We start from the raw sequence: 25,302 nt of genomic DNA, 5'->3' as shown, positions 1-25,302 counted from the left end.
TCTGGTTCCTCAAAACCAATACATCTTCTGTTGTTTCTACTAACACCATAGATCGTATAAGCTTTATTGCTTTTGTATATGTTATTCGCAAGAAGTTCTTGAAAGGATTTTTCATACTTAACAGAATTACACACACTTACCTATGAGGTTTTTGAAATATTATCCTTCAAAGTTACATTTTCCCTTTTTATGTTTTCAAAATCCTTTTCAAGGGAATTGTACTTATTTGTTAAGATGAAATGAGATTTTCTGATATTTTTTAGTTTTGAGGAGACTTTGTGATTCTTGTTTAGAAACTCATTTAACATAATTATATGTACATTGCAAGATAGGTAAAATAGTACCTCAATTTCCTCGTCAACAAATTCATTGTCAAAATCAGAGTCAGAGCAAACATCTGCCATCAGAGCCATATTTGCATGATATTCATCTTCATCAAAGAATTAATTAGAGTCATCCTATGTAGCCACTAGACTTTTCTTCTGTACATTGAACTCTTTTCTTTGAGAGTTTCCCTTTTCAAGCTTAGGACATTGATTGGAAATGCCCTAGTTTTTTGAATTCATAGTAGATGATTTTCTTCTTTTCTGATTTTTTCTCTCTACTATTTGTAGATTGTCTAAAATCCTTTTTAGGAAATAATTTCTTCCTGTTTTTCTACATGCGCTAAATTTTCTTTGAAATATATGATAACTCACCATCATTAGAGTCTTAATTATGATTTTCTAATTCACTTTCCTCTAAGTCTTCCTTAGCTTGCAGAGCCTTGAATTTTTTTTTGTTTTCTTTAGATCTGAGATCCAAAGACTTTGACTTCCGTTTTGGTTCATCTTGAACTAGTTTAATCTCATGAGATTTGAATGAACTCATCAACTCTTCTAGAGGAAATTTTTTGAGGTCTTTAGCCTTTTGAATTATTGTTACTTTTTGTCTCTGCTTGCTAGGTAGAATTTTCAGGATCATCTTGACATGATCCGTTGTAGTGTAACTCTTTTTGAGAACCTTTAACCTATAGACTAGGGTTTGCAATCTAAAGAACATAATCTCAAAGTCTTCAACTTCTTCTATCTAGAAACATTTGCACCTCTTGATAAGAAGACTTGTCTTAGTTTTCTGCACTAGTTTACTTCCTACATAGTTATGGACCAGGGCATCGAAGATGCTTTTTTTGCAGTTTCTTTATTTAGTGTAGTTTTTGAGCTATTTGAAAGTGATATCATTCCTCATAAAGGTTTTGAATTTATGATGCATTTGTATTGTTTCTTTTTATCAGTGTTGATATCTTTTCTAGATATTTCAACAAACAACATCTTTAGGAGCTTTATAATCATATTTGACTATGTCCCAAAGTTCAGGATCATGTGAGATGTAAAAACTTTTCAACTTGTCCTTCAAATATTCAAACCTCTTCCCATTAAACAAAGGAATCATATTAACATATCCACATGTAGCTTCATTACTAAAGTTAGTCATAATAAAAAATAAGTTCTTTACTCAAACACGGTTAAATGATAAGTGTAACACCTCAATTTTTAACAGCGCGAGTGTATTTTTATTTTATTTTAAATAAAACATATTCAACTTAATAAAAAAAATATCAAGTCGTAACACAAACGACAAATGTAATAAATAATGACATCATAATATATATCCGGCTAAAATAGTTTGTTTCAGATACATAAGTTCCATTGCGACAACAACCTTGAAATAAGAAAGGGGAATGAATAAAATTCTTAAATAAAATCTTAAGCAGATCATTTATCCAACTGAGGGTAACTGGGTACTGAGGATCCACTAGTGGCATCAAACCTCACTACTTCCAATTACCAATCCAAAAATCATCTTTGTGTCGCATCTTCGACGTCGTTGCAATTCCAGCACGACTCAACACTCTAATAGCTTGGGTATATGCTCGAGCCACAATAATAGTATCATCTGAGGGCAAAACACAAATTAAACAATAATTGTAAAGGATCGCCAACTGAAATTAACAAATATCACATAACATTTAAATTTCAAATACACAAAATAACCTTTCAACTTAGCATACACCTTGAAAGGGTTTTCATATATCAAACATGCATAAACAATGTTGAAAAATGAAGTTTTGACAAACTGCACTGTCATAGCCGAATACAACTGAGAAAATGCAGATTTTCAATTCTAAAATGGCTCTGAATCAATCAACACTTCAAACATTAATTTTATCAATTATGAACACATAATTAACATCAAATTAATCTCCACAAATTCACACCTCAATCAGACATCGAACATTCATAACATCAATTATGAACACATAATTACATCAAAACTTAATCAACCCAACTTGACACCTCAAAGCAATTACGACACCACGATTAATTTCGGTAAAAAAAACTGCGCTCGCGTCATCGCTTCCGAAGTTGGCTCACTAGCACTGTAGCATGGAGATGAGTAATTTTCCCTTCTGTCACTTCTCGAAACGAAGCTTAGATCTAGGAGAAGTGTGAATGTTTTTGTGTTCGTGGGTTTTGAAAACAAACAAAGTTTGGAAACAAAGAAGGAGGAAGAAGAAAGGAATCTCGCGAGGCTGGGAAACGTTTTCTGTTTCTAAATAAACATATATATATATAACAAATATCTAAATAAACATCTAGATATTTCTAGATATTTTATAAAAATCAGTATTTCACCCATCATCTCACATCACTTCTCAATCACTTTTTCAGAAAAATATATTCTCTCGCCGCAATTCAGTTCGGCAGATGAATTTTTCTGAAAAACGCTGCATCTCAGAAAATTTTCTTTTCAATAAAAGATTCACCGTAAATAAATAAAATTATTCCTCGACGAATAATTTTAATCGGGGCTCCATAAATATATTTTTGGCATTTAATAAACAAAATACCAAAAACTGGACTAAAAGCCTAAGAAATTCAACACAAAATACCCTAAAATTATATAATTTAGGATTTAAAAATTAAGGGTCTTACATTACTACCCTCTAAAAAGAAGTTCTGTCCTCGAAACTTAAAGTAAGAGTAAAAACCGCACCTCGTTTGCACTCAACTCAACATACGTGATAGAACTTGCTTTGTCATACTTCCGTGAAGAAAGTGTCGTCTGTAAGACCCTTAGTTTTAATTTCTGATTTATGTATTTTGGTGTGTTTTTATGTTGAATTCTGAGGCTTTTTAGCCAATTTTTTTGGTATTTTGTGAGTTAAATGCAAAAATATCTTTTTGGAGACCCGATTAAAATTATTCGTCGATGAATAATTTTATTTATTTACGGTGAATTTTTGTCGAAATTTTTTTTTGTTGAGATGCAACGCTTTTCAGAAAATTCATCTGCCGAATTGAATTGCGGCGAGAGAAGATATTTTTCTGAAAAGGGTAGTTTGTGATGTGATGTGTGGTGACAGACGTAATAATGATTTTTATAAAATATCTAGATATTTATTTAGATATTTGTTATATAAAGAAAATGAAAGGAAAAGAGAAACATAAAGCAAAAATTTTCCAGCCTTCGCGAGAAACTTCTTCTTCCTTATCTGTTCCAGTTTTTTATTTCAAATCCACCCAAACCCAAACCTCCATTTTCTTCAACTTCTGAGCTTCGTTTCAAGAAGTGACAGAAGGGAAAGTTGCTCCTTGCCACGCTGCGGTGCTAGTGAGCCAACTTTGGAAGCGACGACGCGAACTTTTACCGGAATTAATCGTGGTGTCGTAAGCGCTTGTTAGAGCTATCATTTAGGTAAGGGTTCCTTCCAAACTTTTAGTTTGCATTTAGGATATTATTTGTGATTTTGTGGAAAAGAAATTTGATGTGTGAATTTATAGAAAATGAATTTAATGCGATTATGTGTGATTTAGTGGAATTTAAATTTGAGGTGTGGTTTGTGGTGTTCCATATTTGAAGTGATTTATATGTTCATAATTATTATTATGAATTTTTGAGATGTGATTTATTTGCAGATTTTGTGGAAAATGAATTGATGAAATTTGGTGGTTTATGGGTAAAAATGTGGAGTTTTGAAATTGGGTGAGTTATGTTTGAATTGTTGAAATTTAATTGAGGTGCTATATGTGTGTTGTGGAATTGAATTGATTGTTGTTGGTGTGAATTGACGTTAATTAAATTTGATGTGTTTGAGTTACGTAATGAGTCATTTTCAAATAAATGAGTTTGAATTGAAATTGAAAGTTTACAAAAAATTTAGAGTTGTGAAAAAGTTCAAATTTAAACTAAGTTAAAGAGTATGAGCAAAAAGATAGATTGAAATTAAAAATGGTTAGAGTTTAAATGCTACCCTTTTAATTACTCTTGAACTGAGTTTTAAAAAGGAAAAAAAAATTAGAGTATTTTATTAACTCAAAATTTTTGGTGCTTTAATAGTCGAGTGTGTGTATGTGATATTTGAATAATATTTGTTTTATTTAGTTTTAACTAAATAATATAGATTATTTGGTTTTAAAAGTTTGGTGCATGAGAAAAATTTAATTTTGGGATTTTGTTGTGTTTAGATTAGTTTTATTGTGAACAAATTGTTATAAATGTTCATGTTTATGTAGTTAGCTCCTTGAATCTCGAAAAGGAATCGAGACCGTTGGCACCGAGTTAGCGGTGTGGAGAACTCTGATATATTAATGTTGTTGTGATTTATGGTTGAAATTTTTGGAGATTGAATATAGGTGATTAATGTTTGAAAATTTTGGTGATTCATGTTTGGTGAAATTGATGTGTTCATAATTAATATTATGATTTTTTTTAGAATAAATTTATGTGTGACTTGGTGGAAAATGAATTTAATTCAATTTAGGTGTGGCTGGAATTTGGAGATGTGATTTATGTGTGGTTGTGAAAATTTAAATTGGTGTGAATAAATTTGTTTGAGTATGTTATGTGTTGTATTTGAAAAATCATTAGTGTTAAATGAGTATTAAAAATGGGGAATCTTTTAATAGCTGTATTTACTTAATGATTGTGGTGAAAAGAGTTAGAGTATGCTCATGCATTTCATTGTACATGGTGACCGCGACGGGGTCATGGTGATAGTGGTGACCGTGATGGGCCACAGGATGATGCCATGTGAATTGTTGGTTCATCTTATCCTTGCGGGGATTGTCGCGTCGTGTTGATCTGTGAGGGATTGCACTTTAGAAAATCGTGCTGGTCTGTGAGCAACTGCACGCTAGTAAATCGTGCTGATCTGTGAGAGATTGCACCTTGGTAATTAGTGCTTATATGTGAGAGATTTCACTCTAGAATGTGTTCATCTGTGAGCGATTGCACTCTAGAAAATTGTGCTGGTCTGTGAGCGACTACACGCTAGTAAATCGTACTAATCTGTGAGAGATTGCACCTTGGTAATTAGTGTTGATCTGTGAGAGATTGAACTCTAGAATGTGCTGATATGTGAGCGATTGCACTATAGAAAATCATGTTGGTCTATGAGAGACTGCACTCTTGTATGTCATGCTGATCTGTGAGCAACTGCACGCTAGTAAATCGTGCTGATCTGGGAGAGATTGCACTATGGTAATTAATATTGGTCTGTGAGAGGCTGTACAATTATGATTTACGCCATTCGAGGAGGGGTTTGGTTTGGAATTTCGGAATCATGCATTTTGGCATATACGCAGTGCATTAGAGTGCTTGGCACGCGAGTCATGTTTTTATACTATGATGATTGTATATACATATTCGGTTGTTGTTGTGATTTGCTGTAATTGCTTTGAGGTGTGAAGTTGGGTTGATTAAGTTTTGATGTAATTATGTGTTCATAATTGATGTTATGAATGTTCGATATGTGATTGAGGTGTGAATTTGTGGAGATTAATTTGGTATTAATTATGTGTTCATAATTGATAATATTAATGTCTGAAGTGTTGATTGATTCAGAGCCATTTTAGAATTGAAAATCTGCATTTTCTCAGTTGTATTCGGCTATGACAGTGCAGTTTGTCAAAACTTCATTTTTCAACATTGTTTATGCATGTTTGACATATGAAAACTCTTTTAATGAGTATGCTAAGTTGAAAGGTTATTTTATGCATTTGAAATTTAAATGCTATGTGATATTTGTTAATTTCGGTTGGCGACCATTTACAATTATTGTGGAAATCTGGGCTTTGCCCTCAGATGAGAATCAGGATCGTCCTATCGGTTAGTACTTTGGAGACGGGCATGTAGTTAGACATACCTGACCGAAGCTGTGTCAGGAGGATCTTGCGAGACACTTGGAGATCACCCGAGTTTTATAGTATTTGTAGCATGATCAGATTAGGTGGTTGTATAGGGACTAGATGCCTTTCTTTTGTGGTTGTATTTATTTTATTTTGGAAGATTGTATCTAGGATTAAACTGTCTGATGACTTTTCTTTTGATGAGTCCATATTCCACTTTTTGATGTAACGTAGCTTTATGCAGGTGTCTGCCCAGAATACCCCAGAGGTATGAGTTATGTCTGGCATGTCTCATAGCCCCAATGTATTTTGCTATTTAAATACTTTGTATTTTTGTTTCAAAAACTATTTCCGTTGTTTGTAAATATTGTTGACTTTTGTCGTTGTGTTACGACTTAAATATTTTATCCAAAAGTAGTTATTTCCTTATTTCTTTGTTTTATGAATTTGTTTTTAAGAAGAAAAAAATACACTCGTGCGGTTAAAAATTCGGGGTGTTACATCGTCTATCCCTTTTCCTAGATACTTAATAACTCTACACACTACCATAGCCGGTAAGACTCGTCCGTTCCATTCAACATGATTTTGTCTACTATCAACAAGAGATTAAGGATGATCAGTTCCTCAATTTGTCAATAAGTAACCAACAACCATGATGATGACTTAGACTATCTTAACCGAACTGTAATAGTGCTCCTTGGGACTTTCACTTGAGGTTATCCTAATGCACAAATGGTCAAACAATCCTCTCAAGGTCCACTGTGTTTCCCGTATTTCTCTATTACTTTGATCCTATCGACGAAGTACAATCGTCCAAAACTATGTCACATAGCCTCATATACCTCGACTTAGTACCAAACTGAAACTGTGAGTATGACACTGACACACTGAGCACCAAACAATCATTACCGTTGGGAACTCCTGAATGTCTCCATTGTCCACAAGTCCTAGATTTTTGTTTCTTTAGTCGCACAACCATGCCAAACCGTAGTGTTCTTATCAGTATGTTGTTCTGATTATAACTCTAATAATTCCATCCCCACATCTGCTTGGTGATCCAAGTTTCCTCAAATATTTTCGTTAACATGCCAAAAACTATACTAGTTAAGACACACAAACTTCCTTTTAGTTTAGTACTTCATTTCAAGAGTCACATCTCCAACAAAATCCAACTTGAACTTAATTCACAGATCAAAGCCTACATTTGTCTCATGTATAAAACCTCAAATTCACTCATCACTAGTCAATTTGTTACATACTTCGCAATTCTGCACAAACTCAAAGATAATTTTCCTACATCTATTGTCAACACTCATTATGATACTTCTCAACTTCGTTGCGTCCTTTCTTTGCAGCTCGATGATTATCTCTTCATTATTTCGAAATCATTACTTAGCTTAATCTTGTATGTCTTTTCCCAAAAATTGTTCTCTTCTTTGATAACCACAATTGGTACACACCATCGTGCCAAAATTTCATCCAACCTAACTGGATTTTCTTTTGTCTTTCCTCTTACTATTAAACTTTTCTTCCTTCGAAGAAGCTTTTCATCCTGGTCATTAAGAACTCCTTCAATAATTCAAACAAAATCTTAATTCCTCCTAACTTTCACGCTTCTTACGAAATATTCTACATCTAAAATATATCTCAAACACTTTTCACCTCTACCGTCATTCAACTGTCCATGTGGTCAACATCTAGAGTCCTTTATTTGCTTAGCTCACCTGCCATCATACTTCATCTTTCTTCATTATAGTGATTTCAATAAATCAAGCTTTGCTAATTCCCACCAAACTTTTCCATTTCATGCTCAATTCTTTCCTACCAAACAAACATTTAACTCCTTTGATTGATGGACACAATAACAACCCCCATGACATGCATTCAAGTAGTGCCTTTGTATCATCGGCATACCCTTATAATAACAATGTTTGAATTATAGGTGAGATAATCCCTTTGCTGAATCCTTAATTGCATAAGCTACATTTCCATGTGCTGCTCCAACAAGTTTTCGTGGCATATTTTCAAAAAAAATTGGTTCACTCGCTGGATTTCTTATTCCTTCTCAACCTTCACCAAGATACAAACTAAAAAAATCCCAACAATCGAATGTCCTAAATGTAAGACCCGTAATTTTAAAGTACCATTTATGTATTTTTGGTGTATTTTGGATTTTGGCTCGGAGGCTTTTAAGCCAAAGTTAATAATATTTTGGAGTTTTATAATCAAAAAGATATTTTGATGCCAATTAAAATTTCTCTTCGATAAATAAATTGAATTTAACTGCGTTGAATCCTTTACGGAGAATTTAATGCGTTTCGGGTGAAACGGTAATTTAACAAATATCTAGATTTTGAGATATTTGTTAAGTTATATTTATTATATTTATATATGTTTGTTTGGAGGGAAAAAGAAAGGAAAACTAGAAGGAAGGAAAAGGAAAAGAAAATAGTATATAAAGGAAGGAAGGAAAAAGGAAGAAAGGAAAAAACAAAGGAAAGAAAAAGAAAGGAAGGAAAATTTCAAAACTTCATCTTCTTCCTTTAACCGTGACCCATTTTTCTCCTTTCTCCCATTTTCGTTTTTGTCGCTTTCTTTTCTTCAAAACTAGTAACCCAAGGTTGGGTGGGAGTTAGATCAAGGTTTTCGCAACTCCACTTTTCCTCTTTGATTCGAAAACGAAGAAAAACGGTTTTTGAGATCCAAACACAAACCCCTCCGTTTCTTCAAGATCCAAGCTTCATTTCGCGAAGAGTCAGAAGGGAAGGTTGCTCACTACCACGCCACGGTGCTAGGGGACCTATTTGGAGGCGAAGTTGCGAGCGGAGATTTTACCGAAATTACTCGCGGTACCGGAAACGCACGTTAAAGCTAACGTTGAGATAAGGGCTCCTTCCAAACTTCTAGTTTGCACGGTACCGGAAAACCACGTTAAAGCTAACGCTAAGGTAAGGGCTCCTTCCAAACTTCTAGTTTGCATTAGGGACTTATCTGTGGTTGTGTGGGAAGGAATTTGTTAGGGTTAAATGTATCGATTTGGGGAAAAACGAAACTAGTGCGTTATGGGTAAAACCTTAGAGTTAGGTTTTGTTTATAATGATGAATGTTTCGTGGTAAATGAATTTGAATGTCATTGTGTATGATTATGAGTCTTTGATTTGTGTTCGTTGTATTTGGCGTGTCCATACTTGATGTTTGTTAATTGGTGTGGTTGTTGTGAATTATGGTTTGAATGTGAGAGTATGATTGAGTTTGTTTCTGTGGAATTGAAAAACCATTAGAGTAAACGAGTATTAAAAATGGGGAATCTTTTAATACCTCGGTTTACTTAATGTGCTTTTGAGGAAAAGGTTTAAGTTAACTGGGCGTTGAGGATGGGGAATCTCTTAATGTCTCGGTTACTTAACTATCGTTTTGAAAATCGTTTCGGTAAATGAGTATTAAGAATGGGGAATCTCTTAATGACTCGTTTACTGAATGTTTTGTGAGAAAATCGTTTAAGTCAAAAGTATATTAAGAATGGGGAATCTCTTAATATGACTGTTTGCTTAACGTTTTGTTTTGAAAATCATTAAGATAAATCGGTATTAAGAACGGGGAATCTCTTAATGACTTATTTAATTAATGTTGTTTGAAAGTCGTTTAAGTTAAATGGGTATTAAAAATGGGGAATCTTTTAATATCTGCATTTGCTTAACGATTGTTGTGAATGGAGTCTGTGTATGCTCATGCATTTCATTTGGTAAATTGTGTCGACCCGTGATAGGTGACACCTTGGTAAACTGTACTGACCCGTGATAGGTGGTACGTTTACGATTTACTATTTAGTAAATCGTGTTGACCCGTGATAGGTGACACCTTGGTAAACTGTACTGACCCGTGATAGGTGGTACGTTTACGAGTTACTATTTAGAAAATCGAGTTGACCCGTGATAGGTGACACCATGGTAACTGTACTGACCCGTGATAGGTGGTACATTTACGATTCCCGCTTTTTCTTTTAGTAAATCGTGTTGACCCGTGATAGGTGACACCTCGGTAAACTGTACTGACCCGTGATAGGTGGTACATTTACGATTCCCGCTTTTTCTTTTAGTAAATCGTGTTGACCCGTGATAGGTGACACCTCGGTAAACTGTACTGACCCGTGATAGGTGGTACGTTTATGATTTACGCATTTTAGTAAATCGTGCTGACCCGTGATAGGTGGCACCTCGGTAATTGGTACTTTGGCCTGCGATAGGCGGTACAATTATGATTTACGGCCCTTCGAGGAGGGTTTTGGTTTGGAATTCCGAGTCCATGCATTTTGGCATATACGCATTGCATTAGGGTGCCTGGCACGCGAGTCATGTTTGATTTGAGTTTATGATTGAGTGATTCGAATTTTGATTTATCGTGATAACTGAGATGAAGGTGTTAAGTGCTATGTGTTGTGTATTGTGTGTGAGTATGATGGTTATCGAACCTTCGTGTGTCGTAGTAATCGCGTAGGAATTGCTAAGTGTTAAGTTGTGGACTTGAGTTAATTCATGAATTTTTGGAAAAATGATGAGGGAAATCGATTTCCCAATCGATTGGATGAGTTGCAGGAAGTTCACTATTTTAACCTAATCGATTTGCCAATCGATTGTATAAATATGTCTTTCAAAATCTTTTAAGAAATCGATTTGGAAATCGATTGGCAGAGAGGCAGGAACTCAGCAAAACTGCCAAAATCGATTTGGAAATCGATTTGGCAACACAGGGACTCATCAGAACTGACAAAATCGACTTAGAAATCGATTTGGTCATGCAGAAACTCAGCAGAACTGACCAAATCGATTTGGCAATCGATTGGCTCAGCAAAAGTCCTTATTTTGAGTTAGATAATCGATTGCTCAATTGATTTATCAATGCTTTGGTCAGTTATGTATTACTTGATGGTTTGAGAACTTCATTTTGAGTTCATTGTTAATTGGCAAGCATTATACGAACTTTTAGCATATAGAAAATCCTGTTAAGGTGCATGCTTAGTTGAAAAGTTGTTTTGAGCATTTAAAAACTTAATTGCTATGTGTTAACTGTTATTTTCTGGTTGGTGACCCTTTACAATTATTGTGGAAATCTGGGCTTTGCCCTCAGATGAGAGTCAGGACGGTCCTACCGGTTCGTATCCTACGGACGGGAATGGAGATGGGAACGCTTGACTGCAGTTACGTTAGGAGGATCTCACGGGGCGCGTGGAGATTACTCAGGGTGTATAGCTTTTTGGCAGGATGATCAGATTAGGATGGTGTATAAGGACTAGGGGTCCTTCTTTTTGGTTGGGAGTATTTTTAGTTTGGAAAACTGTACTTATACTAATATTGTCAGTTTGACTTTTTACTTGAATGGGTTCCATGTACCATTTGTTGTTGTGTAAATGTTTTGGATTTATAATTGGAGAAACTCTTCCGCTGTTTGTAAATTATAATGACTCAATTATTTATCCAAAGGCATTTTCCTGATTTAATTCTCTGTTTTATTTTAATTACTTTTGAAAAAAAAAATATACCCTCGCTTTGAAAAACGGGGTGTTACACTAAAGAACTACTCCTCAAATGTTCCCACTAAGCATTTTCTAATAAATAATTATCTATAAACTTCATCTTCATAACTTTGCAGTAAAATATCTCAAAGGCCTACATATTTTTCATCGTCCATCTAGTCACTAAAACACTCATTTTAAATCTTAACGCTTGACTTCCAAAGACCAACAACTAAACCATAAATCATTTGTTACATTTCTTTTTTTTCACTTTCTACCATTAAATAAAATTCTAAAATCTGATCCTCGAAATATCCAAATACTCATCACACCGTCTAATTTCATCCATTTCATCTTAAGATACAATACCAGGTCTTTTTCATCATTGACTCTAATCGTCTTAGTAATCTCACTGATTAAAACTCTCATAATCATAACACAACATTTTTAGTAGATCTTCAAAAACTCTCATCCATAACTTATTTATCCCTTGCCTACCTCAACTACCTTAATTATACAAGTTTTAAGGCGTCACTTGGTCCTCCATCCAACCTTGTGGATTTTAAATTATCGACTTAAGGATCAACCATCTTAGAGTTCTAAATCAAATCTCGAATAATCCATTCGACTTATCAAAATATTCACACTCTCCTAGTAATTACTATCCTTTAATATACACTCAAAGCTTACTTTGCTACCATCTCTAAGTATTCTCGTACTCTATACTTCCAATTCCACTTAATAGTAAGATATGGTTTAATATATCAAGGCTTAACTCATTATGTTTATCCCGACATCACCCAAAATTCACAATTATGCGCCTATAGTTTCATCTAAAATCACTATCCATACTTACCATGTCCTAAACCACACAAATATTTGTCACTTATCAAAGAAATATATATTTTCACTCTTATAATCGTCATGAGATTCATACTTAATAATCTAAGTTGCGAATCTAGTTTAACTCGAATGCTCGACCTTACCCCTCAAGTTATCGACTAATCGTCAAAGCATCCTTTTCCTACCCAAGGTAGTATTCACCCTTAATGTGCAGTGCCCCTTAACTTTAATACAAGCCTCTTCCTGGACACCTAAGCACCAAATGCTATTCCAAAAGGAAGCATCGTCTTCTCAACCATTCTGTGATGTTGACATCTCTTTGATAGATATCAAACTTCATCCAGTCTTGTCCTGAAATCTACTAGGAAACATCTAATACTATTCTTAACAAAAGTCCTCCACTTAGATCTTTACTTGAAATCCCTTATCAGTCTAATGTTAATCCATCCATATTCATCATCTTCGAGTTAACACCAACATATAGCTTCTGTATCCTTGGAACCACTTCATAAATCTCATGTCATAATGATTCGCTTCAACCTTATCTTTCCTAGACCGATACATTTAAGGAATTCAGAGACATACGTTGATCAAAGTCGACTAATGTTATATGTTATAACTACTCTTCCAACTAAAGTGCTACAAGGCACCATGTTTCTCATAAGAAACAATAAACTACTTAAGCATATCATGTTTGACCCAAGACAACAAAACATAAAGTACACTTGGACTTCAGTTACTTGCCACCCCTAACTTCGACTCTTCATCAACTTAGGACACCCAAATCACAGGCCCAAGGAAATTTAAACCAAAGCTCTGATACAACAATGTAACACCTCAATATTTAACAGCGCAAGTGTATTTTTTTTTTAAATAAAACAACTTCAACTTAATAAAAAAAAAATACCAAGTCGTCACACAAACGACAAATGTAATAAATAATGACATCATAATATACATCCGGCTAAAATAGTTTATTTCATATACATAAGTTCCATTGCGACAACAACCTTGAAATAAGAAAGGGGAATGAATAAAATTCTTAAATAAAATCTTAAGTTGATCATTTATCCAACTGAGGGTAACTGGGTATTGAAAAACCACTAGTGGCATCAAGCCTCACTACTTCCGATTACCAATCCAAAAATCATCTTTGTGTCGCATTTTCGACGTCGTTGCAATTCTAGCACGACTTAACACTCTAATAGCTTGGGTATATGCTCGGGCCACAATAATAGTATCATCTGAGGGCAAAGCCCAAATTCCACAATAAAATTATAAAGGTCACCAACTGAAATTAACAAATATCACATAGCATTTAAATTTCAAATGCACAAAATAACCTTTCAACTTAGCATACACCTTGAAAAGGTTTTCATATGTCCAAAAATGCATAAACAATATTGAAAAATGAAGTTTTGACAAACTGCACTATCATAGCCGAATACAACTGAGAAAATGCATATTTTCAATTCTAAAATGGCCCTGAATCAATCAACACTTCAAACATTAATATTATCAATTATGAACACATAATTAACATCAAATTAATCTCCACAAATTCACACCTCAATCACACATCGAATATTCATAACATGAATTATGAACACATAATTACATCAAAACTTAATCAACCCAACTTCACACCTCAAAGCAATTACGACAAATCTCAACAACAATCAAATATGTATATACAATTATCATAGTATAACAAACATGACTCGTGTGCCAAACACTCTAATGCAATGTGTATATGCCAAAATGCATGATTCCGGAATTCCAAACCAAAACCCTCCTCGAATGACGTAAATCATAATTGTACAGCCTCTCACAGGCCAGTACTAATTACCAAGGTGCAATCTCTCACAGATCAGCATAATTTACTAGCGTGCAGTCGCTCACAGACCAACACAACATACAAGAGTGCAGTCGCTCATAGACCAGCACGATTTTCTAGAGTGCAATCGCTCACAGATCATCACATTCTAGAGTGCAATCTCTCACAGATCAGCACGACATACAAGTGTGCAGTCGCTCATAGAGCATCACGATTTTCTAGAGTGCAATCGTTCACAGATCAACACATTCTAGAGTGCAATCTTTCACAGATCAGCACGACACGACAATCCCAACAAGGATAAGATGAACCAATAATTCACATGGCATCATCTCGTGGCCCATCACGATCACCACTATCACCATGACCCCATCGCGGTCACTATGTACTATGAAATGCATAAGCATACTCTGACTTTTTTCACCACAATCATTAAGTAAATGCAGCTATTAAAAGATTCCCCATTTTTAATACTCATTTAACACTAATGATTTTTTAGATACAACACAGAGCATACTCAAACATATTTATTCACACCAATTTCTATTTCCACAAACACACCTAAATCATATCTCCAAATTCAATCCACACATAAATTGAATCAAATTCCTTTTCCCCCAAACCACACATAAATTTTTTCTCAAAAATTCATAACATTAATTATAAACACATCAATTTCACCAACACAAGTCACCACAATTTTCAAACAATAATCACTCATATTCAATCTCCAAAGTTTTCAACCATAAATCACCACAACAGCATTAATATATCAGAGTTCTCCCCACCGCTAACTCGGTGTCAACGGTCTCGATTCCTTTTTGAGACTCAAGGAGCTAACTAAATAAACATGAATATTTATAACAATTTGTTCACAATAAAACTAATCCAAACACAACAAAATTCCCAAAATTAAATCTTTCTCACACACCAAACTTTTAAAACCAAATAATCTATATTATTTAGTTAAAACTAAATAAAATAAATATTGTTCAAATATCACATACACACACTCGACTATTAAAGCACTGAAATTTTTGAGTTAATAAAATACTCTATACTTTTTTCCTTTTTAAAACTCAGTTCAAGAGTAATTAAAAGAGTGACATTTAAACTCTAATCATTTTTAATTTCAATCTATCTTTTTGCTCAAACTCTTTAACTTAGTTAAAATTTGAAACTTTTTCACAATTTTAATAACTCTAATTTTTTTTTATAAAATTTCAACTTCAGTTCAAACTCATTTATTTGAAAATAACTCATTACGTAACTCAAACACTTCAAATTTAGTCATCACACATAAATCACATCTAAAAAATTCATAATATTAATAATGAACACATAAATCACACCAAACTTGAATCACCACCAACCACACCTCAAATTTAAATTCCACTAAATTACACATAATCACATTAAATTCATTTTCCACAAATATACACCTCAAATACATCAAATTTCTATTCCACAAAATCATAAATAATGTCCTAAATGCAAACTAAAAGTTTGGAAGGAGCCCTTACCTTAACGGTAGCTTTAACAAGCGATTATGGCACCACGATTAATTTTGGTAAAAAAATTGCGCTCGCCTTGTCGCTTCCAAAGTTGACTCACTAGCACCGTAGCGTGGAGATGAACAACTTTCCCTTCTGTCACTTCTCAAAACGAAGCTTAGATCTAGGAGAAAAGTGAAGGTTTTTGTGTTCGTGGATTTTGAAAACAAACAAAGTTTGGAAAAAGATAAGGAGGAAGAAGAAAGGAATCTCGGGAGGCTGAGAAACGTTTTCTGTTTCTCTTTCTTCCTTTTTCCTTTCTTAAGTATATATATATATATATATATATAACAAATATCTAAATAAACATCTAAATATTTTATAAAAATCATTATTTTACCCATCACCTCATATCACTTTTCAATCACTTTTTCAGAAAAATATATTTTTTGCCGCAATTCAATTCGACAGATGAATTTTTCTGAAAAACGCTGTATCTCAGAAAATTTTCTTTTCGACAAAAGATTCACCGTAAATAAATAAAATTATTCCTCGACGAATAATTTTAATCGGGGCTCCATAAATATATTCTTGGCATTTAATAAACAAAATACCAAAAAATGGGCTAAAAGCCTAAGTAATTCAACACAAAATACCCTAAAATTGTATAATTTAGGATTTAAAAATTAAGGGTCTTACAATAAGCCATGAGACTGAACTCTGATATCAATTGTAGAGAGAAAAATACAAGAAATGGGAGATTTGAATTGTGTTTTGTTTTTAAAAACAAAATTATTAAAATTGATTATAAACTCTTACCATTAAGGTTTTTTATTGTTATAGTGATTGCATGAAATCAACATGTAACATAATGACTCGTATCAAATCTTATGACGATCTTGAATCAACGTTAAAAACTTGTTCAAATTCTTCTTCATAATTGATTTAGCGTATCTTCATAGAAATGACAAGAAGACCAGAGGATGGTATATTCAAAGGATGTCATGCACTTCTTTAGACAGATAAAAATTCTCAGTTAGTGAGTGGAGGATGTTGGGATGTTAACTTCTTCAAAGTTTTGGGCTCAAAAGTTGACTTTTATCAGATTGTTGACTTGACGCTTTAACCAAGTGGTCAACTGTTTTCTAGATTCATCATATGCAGAATTATCCGAGTGAGCTTGTATTAACAAATTCATCAGAGGTGCGTTGAAAGTGTGTTTAACAGATTTAGTTATATCTTTAACAGATCTTCTAGAGCATTGTCTTATTTTACTTGTTTATCTTCTCCGATCATTAGATGTTGCATTGTAACGTCTTTAAGGTTCATGACAAGGAAACTACACAGTTAATTAAATTCATTAGTGTTAGAAATTGTTTTCACAAAATAATTTTTGTTATCACCAAAACAATTACGGGTCATTGTTCTTCAATCCAACTTAGTTCTAACAAAATTTACATAAATAAATCTCAATAAGAATTGAATCAAAGAGTGTTCAAAAGCAAGAGTGGCACAATCAAATAATTACATAAACATATCAAGGGCTATGCTTAATCGTAGAAATAGAAAACTACTTAGATATGACAAATACATAATCCATAAAATAGTTTAGAATAATCAAACTCGAATACTAGAGAATGAGAAGGAAGTAGAAGATGATCTTAATCTTCAAAAGTCTCCCTTAACTTTGATTTTAAGTCATATTTATACTTAGGATCAAAGTGGGTCAAGTTCAATTAAAATAAAACTGAAAAAAATTATAAAATAAACACATGGTCGTCAGTTGACACGCCCTGGTCGTGTTTCATCAAAAGACTAAGGAATGCAAGGCAAACCATAAAACACGGTGGTGTTAGCTAACACACTATTGCCTTCCCAAAACATCGATTTCCTTCTTGAGTGACTTCAACTTAAATCCTTGATTTATACAAAACAATAAATATCCTTGATTTTTATTAATATTATTTTTTATTATTATTTATTTATAATATTATTTTCTATTTAAAGTCTATCAATTAGGCGATCACACAATATTTGTTCCATATTCGGTAGTCGTTCCATATTCGGTAGCGATTTCATATTTGGTAGTGGTTCCATATTCGGTAACCGTTCAATTAGGCAATCACTCAGTAGTCAGTAGTCGTTCCATATTTGTTTGAGAGGTAATAGTGGGTGCGTCTGTTTCAGGAAAAAATCTATTCTTTGAAAGAAAAAAAAAAAGTTTTGGTGTTTAAAGGGTGTTTGTTTTAGATTTTTTTAGAATCATTTTGTTAGAAAAAATATTTTTTATTTAATATATATAGATATGTACATTGGTATTGGTATGTGGAGAACATCATGTAAATTGGGATATGCATATAACATGTAATTTGATATGTGTTAAGGACTAATTATGGATTCATTTTACTTTTTTGTTTTCTTGGAAGATTGTTGCAGTCCAAACTTGTTAGTTATTATTTTATTAGATTTGATTATAATTTTATTAGTTTCCCTTTTATATAGAGGCATAGTTTAGCCTATTTAAAAATAATATAAAATATAACATTTAATTTTTTTAATGTGAATAAGGCTTTTAAATAGGCTTTTAGATCAGTCAAAACTTTTAAAAAGTTCAGGTTAGGCCGAAAAAAAAGCATATGATAGGTCGTAGACTAGACTTAGACATAAAAAATTAATTATAGGACAGACTCGGACCTTTCAAAGCCTAGTCTGACTTGACCTATTCTCATCCCTAATTAATAGTACTAAATTCCACCACATTATATCTCATTTGCAATTCTTGCTAAGGTTCAACCGATAAGTTTGTGTGTTTGTTTATTGACTTGAATAAATGTAAACTTTTAGTTATATTAAAAAAAAAATTATTTAGGGTATGTTCGTTTTAGCAGATTAGACAAATAGAGAAAGATTAAACAAAATAAAGATAGCAGATAAATTAATCATTTACACATTTTGGTATTGAAGAAATGTAAGAGAGGGAATATTTTATAATAAGATGCAAGGGTAAGAATAATAAAAATATTAGAAAAACTTATTTATTATATATTGTTAAAACTTTTTAATTTAATTTATGCAAAATAATTCTAACATTCTAAGAAAAAGCATTCAGAAAATAATTCTTATTCGAACAAGTGTTTCTCTCTTTGAACTATAAGATGAATTTGAAATTTGAGCTTGAATTCTTCTACTATTTTTGATGATCTTCTTCTTCAGCCTTAGTATCTATTTATAGATAAAATTAAGGCTTCAATTCAGTTATTGTTTAATTCAGAATGATACCTTCATTCCTAGTTTGGTCAACAATGATCTTATTAAAAAATAACTCTAAACAAGATGTTTTTTGATAATATGTTCTTTAGTCAATTCTTTATTTCTGAATCCAATATGAGCAGTTATTCTAGATTGATTCTGTTTGCATTTTTTTTCAAATTGAGTTTGTAAATTCTTTAGATTGATTATGTTCATATTGAGTTTGTAAATTCTTTAAATTGATTATGTTCATATTTTGTTCAGATTGAATTTGTAAATTCTTCATATTCATACTGTTCATATTTTGTTGTAGATAAATCTTGATCAAATCTTAACCATATCTTCTTTTTAACTTGGTCAAATATTTTCTTAATTATAAATCTAAATCAAATTTTATTTTAGATTTTCTTCAATTATAAATCTGAATCAAATCTTATTTTAGATTTTCTTCAATTATAAATCTGAATCAAATCTTATTTTAGATTTTCTTCAATTATAAATCTGACTCAAATCTTATTTTAGATTTTCTTTAAAAACACGAATCTTCTTTTATACTCTATGAAGTCAAAAATATTGTTGTCATAAAATATTTTTATTATCATCAAAACTTTAAGTATAAAACTAATTTGATTCCAACGGAGCTATGACACAACTAATTTGTGAGGTATTGTGAAAGAAAATTGTGCTAGAAGATTTGAAGATAAAGTGTGGAGGCCCTTTACTGTGACACAATAAATCAACCATGTGTATTAATCATAACCATGTTCAATATGATATGACAAAACATATTGAGATAGATAGATACTACACCAAAGAGAAGTTAGGTAGTGGATAAGTTAGGCAGTGGATTGAAAACGACATCGTACATTCCATTTGGGCATATGCTAGCAGATGTGTTAACAAAATAACTATCAATTGAAAGATTCAATCAACTTGCTTGCAAACTAGGAACGATAGATACCCATTCATCAACTTGATATGAAGTGTTGTAAATATAACTATTATTATTTGTAAATATTAGGTCTATTGGCGTTATTTAAGCTCATTATATATGTCATAGTCTATTTAACCAAGTTAGTTATTGTACTCTAATTATCGTTGAAATAAAGTTCATTTATACTTTCTACATAAAGTCATAGCTTGTGGAATATCCAAAAAGTAATATAGAAGGATCTACTATTGGGTTATGCAACTCGCCTACTAGCAAGTAGCATAGGCCCCTAATTAATGAAAGCCTAATTTTTGTTATCATATAATAAAATGAGAGCAACTTTTGATTAAATATATTTTCAATTTTTATAAGATTACAAAATTTTAAGTTTGGTCTCTAAAGAGATTTTATTCACTTTTAGTCTCAATTATGATTTTATAGAAACTATCAACTTTTTACGACAAAAATAATTTTTTAAAATAAGGACTAAAAGAGAATAAAAAAATTATAAATAAAAAAATTGAGATTTTTTAATTGGGGCTAAAATAAAAATTTAAAATTATATAGACTAAAAATTTTTAATTGCACTTTTTTTTATTATGGGACCACCTTGGTGATATTCAGATCTTTTATGACAATAACAATTAGAAATGTTAAAAGAATGGGGTCGTAACCCAATCCTTATCGCTACCGACACTATTAATCACGAACCTTCTCGCTCCTCCTTTCCATTCATTCATTTGCACTACCAATTGATAGTGTGAATAAATGAGCGGTGATACTTATTCCTTAAGTATCAGGTTCGAGTTTACAGAAGACAAAATTTGTTATTTTCTATGGAGAGAAAGAAGGGCAAGAAGATCGTAATTAAAGTTCTAGTAACGGTGAGGGTGAGACTGTTACAAAAAACTCAATTGATAGTGTAAATGATGATAATACTTATCTCATAAATACCAAGAGCGAGAATATCATAATTAACAGTGTCCAATAATAATAAAGGTCGGGCTGTTAGTGTTGTTTGGATAAGCAATTTTTGGAATCCTATGGTTCATAAATTAAGATATTAACCAATTATTGCCACCACAATACTAGGTTCTTAGATTTAGCTTTAGCATATGATTCTTTTACTCTCCTAGTTGTACTAAAGTATTAACATTTTACAAGTTTCATCATAGTCAATTGAAAATATAATAGTTTTTCTTTATGTCATTCTTTTCATTAAGATTTAGCAGATTTAGTCTTAGACATCACCTATAAATATGGTTACACTTATATTTATGTATGCTAAAGGTTTTGAGCACAAATCCATCAAATGTAAAATGAGCATATTTTCCATTCTAATCTCTGTGTAAGGCTTTGATTTCAACACCACCATCAATATGAAGATTTATCATTGTCTTATAAGTCACATATTTCTTCTCATCATTTAATTTAAAGCGAAAACAACCTAATAATACAGCTGAGAATATCTTCATTTGTCTATAAGCAAACTCCTTTCCTAAGCATATCCTAGGACCAGCCTGCATATATAAATGAAAATACATTTAAGCATTCTTTTACAAAGGAAACTGCATACATTTTGAGTTAGGATATGTCTGGATCATACACAAGTCTTGGCACATTAAAACAAATTTGAGTAACATAATAAGGTTTTTTTTATTTTTTTTCATGTATATCCTCTTATTTTTTTAAATTATTTTATATATTCTACATTGAAATTTATATACCAAAACGTTCTACTTTATTTTTTGTTTGACATTTAGAAGGTCGCATCTCCGCCCTGCAACTACTGAATGATGAGTTTTTTCTGCAGCAACAGGTCGCATCCCAAATTTTTTATTTTCCAAAATAAATTAGTAGTATTAATAAAGTATATATTTGGAAAAAGAAATATCTAAGAATTATAAATATACTCATATTTTAGAGAAAAATTTGATTAGTTAAAGGATTTATAATTAGGGAGAGAGGTAGTAAATGTTATCAAATCATTACAATAAATATTCTTTTAATTATTATGTAACAAATTAACACCCCTATAATCATAAACATAAATGTTGTAGAGAATAAATAAATATTACATTTTTAGAGAAAACTCTACTAACCTGAAAAGCAGTAAACTTGAAAGGACTCTCTGGCTGAAAAATGCCATTTTCATCAAGCCATCTTTCTGGTGTAAATTCCTCTGCATCATCACCCCATATGAATTTCATTCTCCCCATTGCATAAGGTTGGTAAGCCACCATATCTCCTTTCTTTACACTATATCCGTCCGGTAATGTGTCGTTAGAAAAGCATATCTTTGCATCCTGCACATAAAAATTATCTTCGATTTAGAATGGAGTCTATGTTATTATTTTCATACAATCTCATAAGTGTTTATGTCGGTAGATAAGTTCAAATAAATCAATCCAAACATGCAATTGTAATAATGAAAAAGAAATATACTTAAAATTAGAAACTTGATAACATCGATACTCGTAACTTGGATTCTCTGTAGTCAAACCTCAACCATATGATAAATAAAAAATGCGAATATTCATTGCACAAGCATGACAGTGAGATAAAATTCAAAATTAGCCTTACCACAGGAACTGCAGGATAAAGTCTAAGAGTTTCTGTGAGTGTTGCATGGAGATAATTCATCTTTTCAATAGCTTCATCTGTTACACTTGACACAAACTCAGTGCAGCTACTAATTCCTTTTGTGTTTGTTGCTTCTCTCACTTCTTTGGCAGCTTTTTCTTGCACTTCAGGATACTTGCATAACATATACATGAACCAAGAAAGTGTTGCAGCTGTTGTGTCTTTCCCAGCAATAACAAAGTTTAGAATTATATCTCTTAAGTATGTTGAATCATATTCCTTCACTTGCAGAAACCTTGAGAGTATATCTCCTTGTTTTCTCTACATAGTAAACACATGATAGCAAGAAAATCAATAAATTTTATTACTTTTCATAAAATTGTTTGTTTCTTTCTATAATACCCTTAACTGTTTATTAATTCATTCCACTTATTTCTCTTTCTTTCTGCAGTTAAGAGTATTATTGAGAAAACAATACTTAAATGTTACATTGAACTTTGAAAAAGCAATATATAAAAAGGAACATAGGGAGTATATTTCTTTGTAATCAGAAATCAACTTTCATAGTTATGCATAGTATAGACTTACAACAGAATCATCCTTTAAATTCTTCCTTTGCTGAATTCTAGTATTGATTAGCTTAATGACAAACTCATTTAAGATTGCAGTTTTCTTTCTTAATGTGGCCTCTGATCCAATATTGAGAAACTTCTTCATCTTCCAGAAAATATCAACATAACGATAAAGGGTTAATTCACTTGCGATATCGAAAGCATCAGCGAAAATCTTTCCTTCTTTATTTGATCCACACATGCTGTCAAGTTCAGTTCCAAATGCAACTTGGAAAATTGAATCAAGTGTTGATTTCATTAAAAGATCCTAGATAAATTATTAGAGCAAGTTAACATGCTAATCAACCAGATAGTATCTTTCAAACAATAATATTTACTCACTTGGATTTCTAACTTAGTATTAGATGTAGCAGCTTCTGACACTATGTTTGCAACTTTTGCTGCATTCTTTCTGAATATGAAAGTACTGAAGTCCCTTAACATCTTGGTGGAGAATTCATGACTTGATATCTTCCTTTGTTTGCGCCATTTCTCGCCATCGACAGTGAAAATCCCATCTCCAAGTAAATCCTTCAAATTGTGGTAGTTGTACAAACCCTACATAGAAATTTTGAAGCCATTAAGCCTTATTTTATGCTTTTAAGAATCAAACAACTGCATCTATAGACTATATACCATCATTTTTTATTATATGTCATCATGTTATACTATATATAGAAAAGAAAACAACTCTTATTCAATGCCTTAAAACTTTTAAGTTGCTACCATGTTCAATTATTTATATTCATTTCTCAATCTCAATCATGAAGCAACTTTGAAAATCAGAAAAGTCCTCATTCAAATTTTGGACACACATGGCATCAGGAAAACCATATTCCTCAATATATAAATGAATTTGACAGTTTATGAAAAATCCTAATCCTGAATCCAATCTACTACAGAGAAACCAAATTCCCTATAGGTAAAAAAAACATGAAGTCACTGCAATCAAGAGATCTACACCGTTGAATCAAGATCAAATGGTTCAGTTCTAACTTTTTTTCTCAATAGATTATCTCTATTAAATGTAATCATGTTCGAGAAATTATCTAATACTAAATGTGTACATCTTGAACACAAACACAAACCGTTCGATCTTTTGAATCTAACGGTACCAATTTCTTGTCGGTGGTAACATTGATCTTTTTACATAAAGAAATCTCAACACCATGAACATAACTGGAAAATTATGTCTTTCGTATAAATCAGTAAACAACTAAACTTTTTCTAAAAAAAATTAAAAGTTTTTTGTCAAAACTATTTTCCCAAAAAATTAGATTTTAACTAAAAACATGTTCAAAATATTAAACTGATTAATATTTATAAATCAATTTCAAACTACTAAACTTGATTTGAAAATAATTTTCAAGAACCGAATCAAACCATTAACGTGGTGCAATACAGTTCAGTTTTTGTAGCACGAAGACCGTACATCCACCTCAAAATTAAAAGTAAATTAGAAGTACCACAAATTCAACAGCCCATTAATGAAGTATATAATATAATATACCTTTCCATAGTTGTCAAAATTGGTTTTGAGTATATACTCAACATTAGTTGGTTCTGCAGTATAAATTTCATTTCTGAAAGGGTTAAGCAATCGGTATGTTTTGTATTTCCCTGCAAGATCAGTCATATAATGATGCAGCCTATTGAAGTTCATCATCTGATTGAATACAGTTCCAGCAACAGGATGGTACTTCTTCTTTTTCTTCATGCTATTGCTTTTGTTCAACTTTCTCCACATAAATTGAATCATCAAAAGAGTTAAAGATGCAGACAAAGCTGCAAAAAGATATGGATTTTTTGATAGAAAATCCATGGAGGAAAGTGGCATGGTGGTGATGTTGTGGAAAAGTCTAAGGTTTATCTGCAATGTACAAAGTTAACACAACCAGTCTAATATATAATAGTGTATAAACAAAAAATAAATAAATAAATTATAGAACACAGTGCACATGGACCACTATTACATTAAAAATTCGGTGTATCATAAATCATAGTACCTAATGTGGACCAATAATTCTCACCATTTCATCAAATAATTCTCCTGCACCAAATTTAATGTATCAACTC

The 25,302-nt window shown here is 32.1% G+C and overlaps 1 protein-coding gene and 1 long non-coding RNA gene across 3 annotated transcripts; both read right to left on the bottom strand.

The window, feature by feature from the left end:
• Window positions 1–1,621: 1,621 nt before the first annotated feature.
• On the bottom strand, window positions 1,622–16,153 carry LOC140918936 (uncharacterized). 2 transcript variants are annotated; one of them, XR_012161421.1, is made up of 2 exons: window positions 15,883–16,153; window positions 1,622–1,935 (listed from the first exon to the last, which is right to left on the bottom strand). It is a non-coding gene; the product is annotated as an uncharacterized lncRNA (long non-coding RNA). The 2 variants fall into 2 exon arrangements; XR_012161422.1 differs by lacking the exon at window positions 1,622–1,935 and adding an exon at window positions 13,437–13,766.
• A 5,192-nt stretch (window positions 16,154–21,345) lies between these two features.
• On the bottom strand, window positions 21,346–25,122 carry LOC101504657 (cytochrome P450 704C1). Its single transcript, XM_004510873.4, has 6 exons — window positions 24,737–25,122; window positions 23,569–23,784; window positions 23,204–23,494; window positions 22,616–22,936; window positions 22,135–22,338; window positions 21,346–21,552 (listed from the first exon to the last, which is right to left on the bottom strand). Exons 1-6 carry the CDS (start codon window positions 25,061–25,063, stop codon window positions 21,370–21,372), a joined length of 1,542 nt encoding a protein of 513 aa, XP_004510930.1. The 5' UTR covers window positions 25,064–25,122; the 3' UTR covers window positions 21,346–21,369.
• Between the last annotated feature and the right edge of the window lie 180 nt (window positions 25,123–25,302).

This window comes from Cicer arietinum, chromosome 7 (assembly GCF_000331145.2).
Source record: "Cicer arietinum cultivar CDC Frontier isolate Library 1 chromosome 7, Cicar.CDCFrontier_v2.0, whole genome shotgun sequence".
Classification (NCBI taxonomy): Eukaryota; Viridiplantae; Streptophyta; class Magnoliopsida; order Fabales; family Fabaceae; genus Cicer; species Cicer arietinum.
This window is presented reverse-complemented; position numbering and strand designations above follow the sequence as displayed.

Excerpts from the sequence above, each read along its gene's own strand:
- LOC101504657 (XM_004510873.4), bottom strand. The coding sequence starts at position 25,063 with ATGCCACTTTCCTCCATGGATTTTCTATCAAAAAATCCATATCTTTTT. Across the intron at positions 22,937-23,203 it reads ATTTAAAGGATGATTCTGTT|AGAAAACAAGGAGATATACT; the intron begins GTAAGTCTATAC and ends TTTACTATGTAG. Across the intron at positions 21,553-22,134 it reads TCAAGTTTACTGCTTTTCAG|GCTGGTCCTAGGATATGCTT; the intron begins GTTAGTAGAGTT and ends TTATATATGCAG.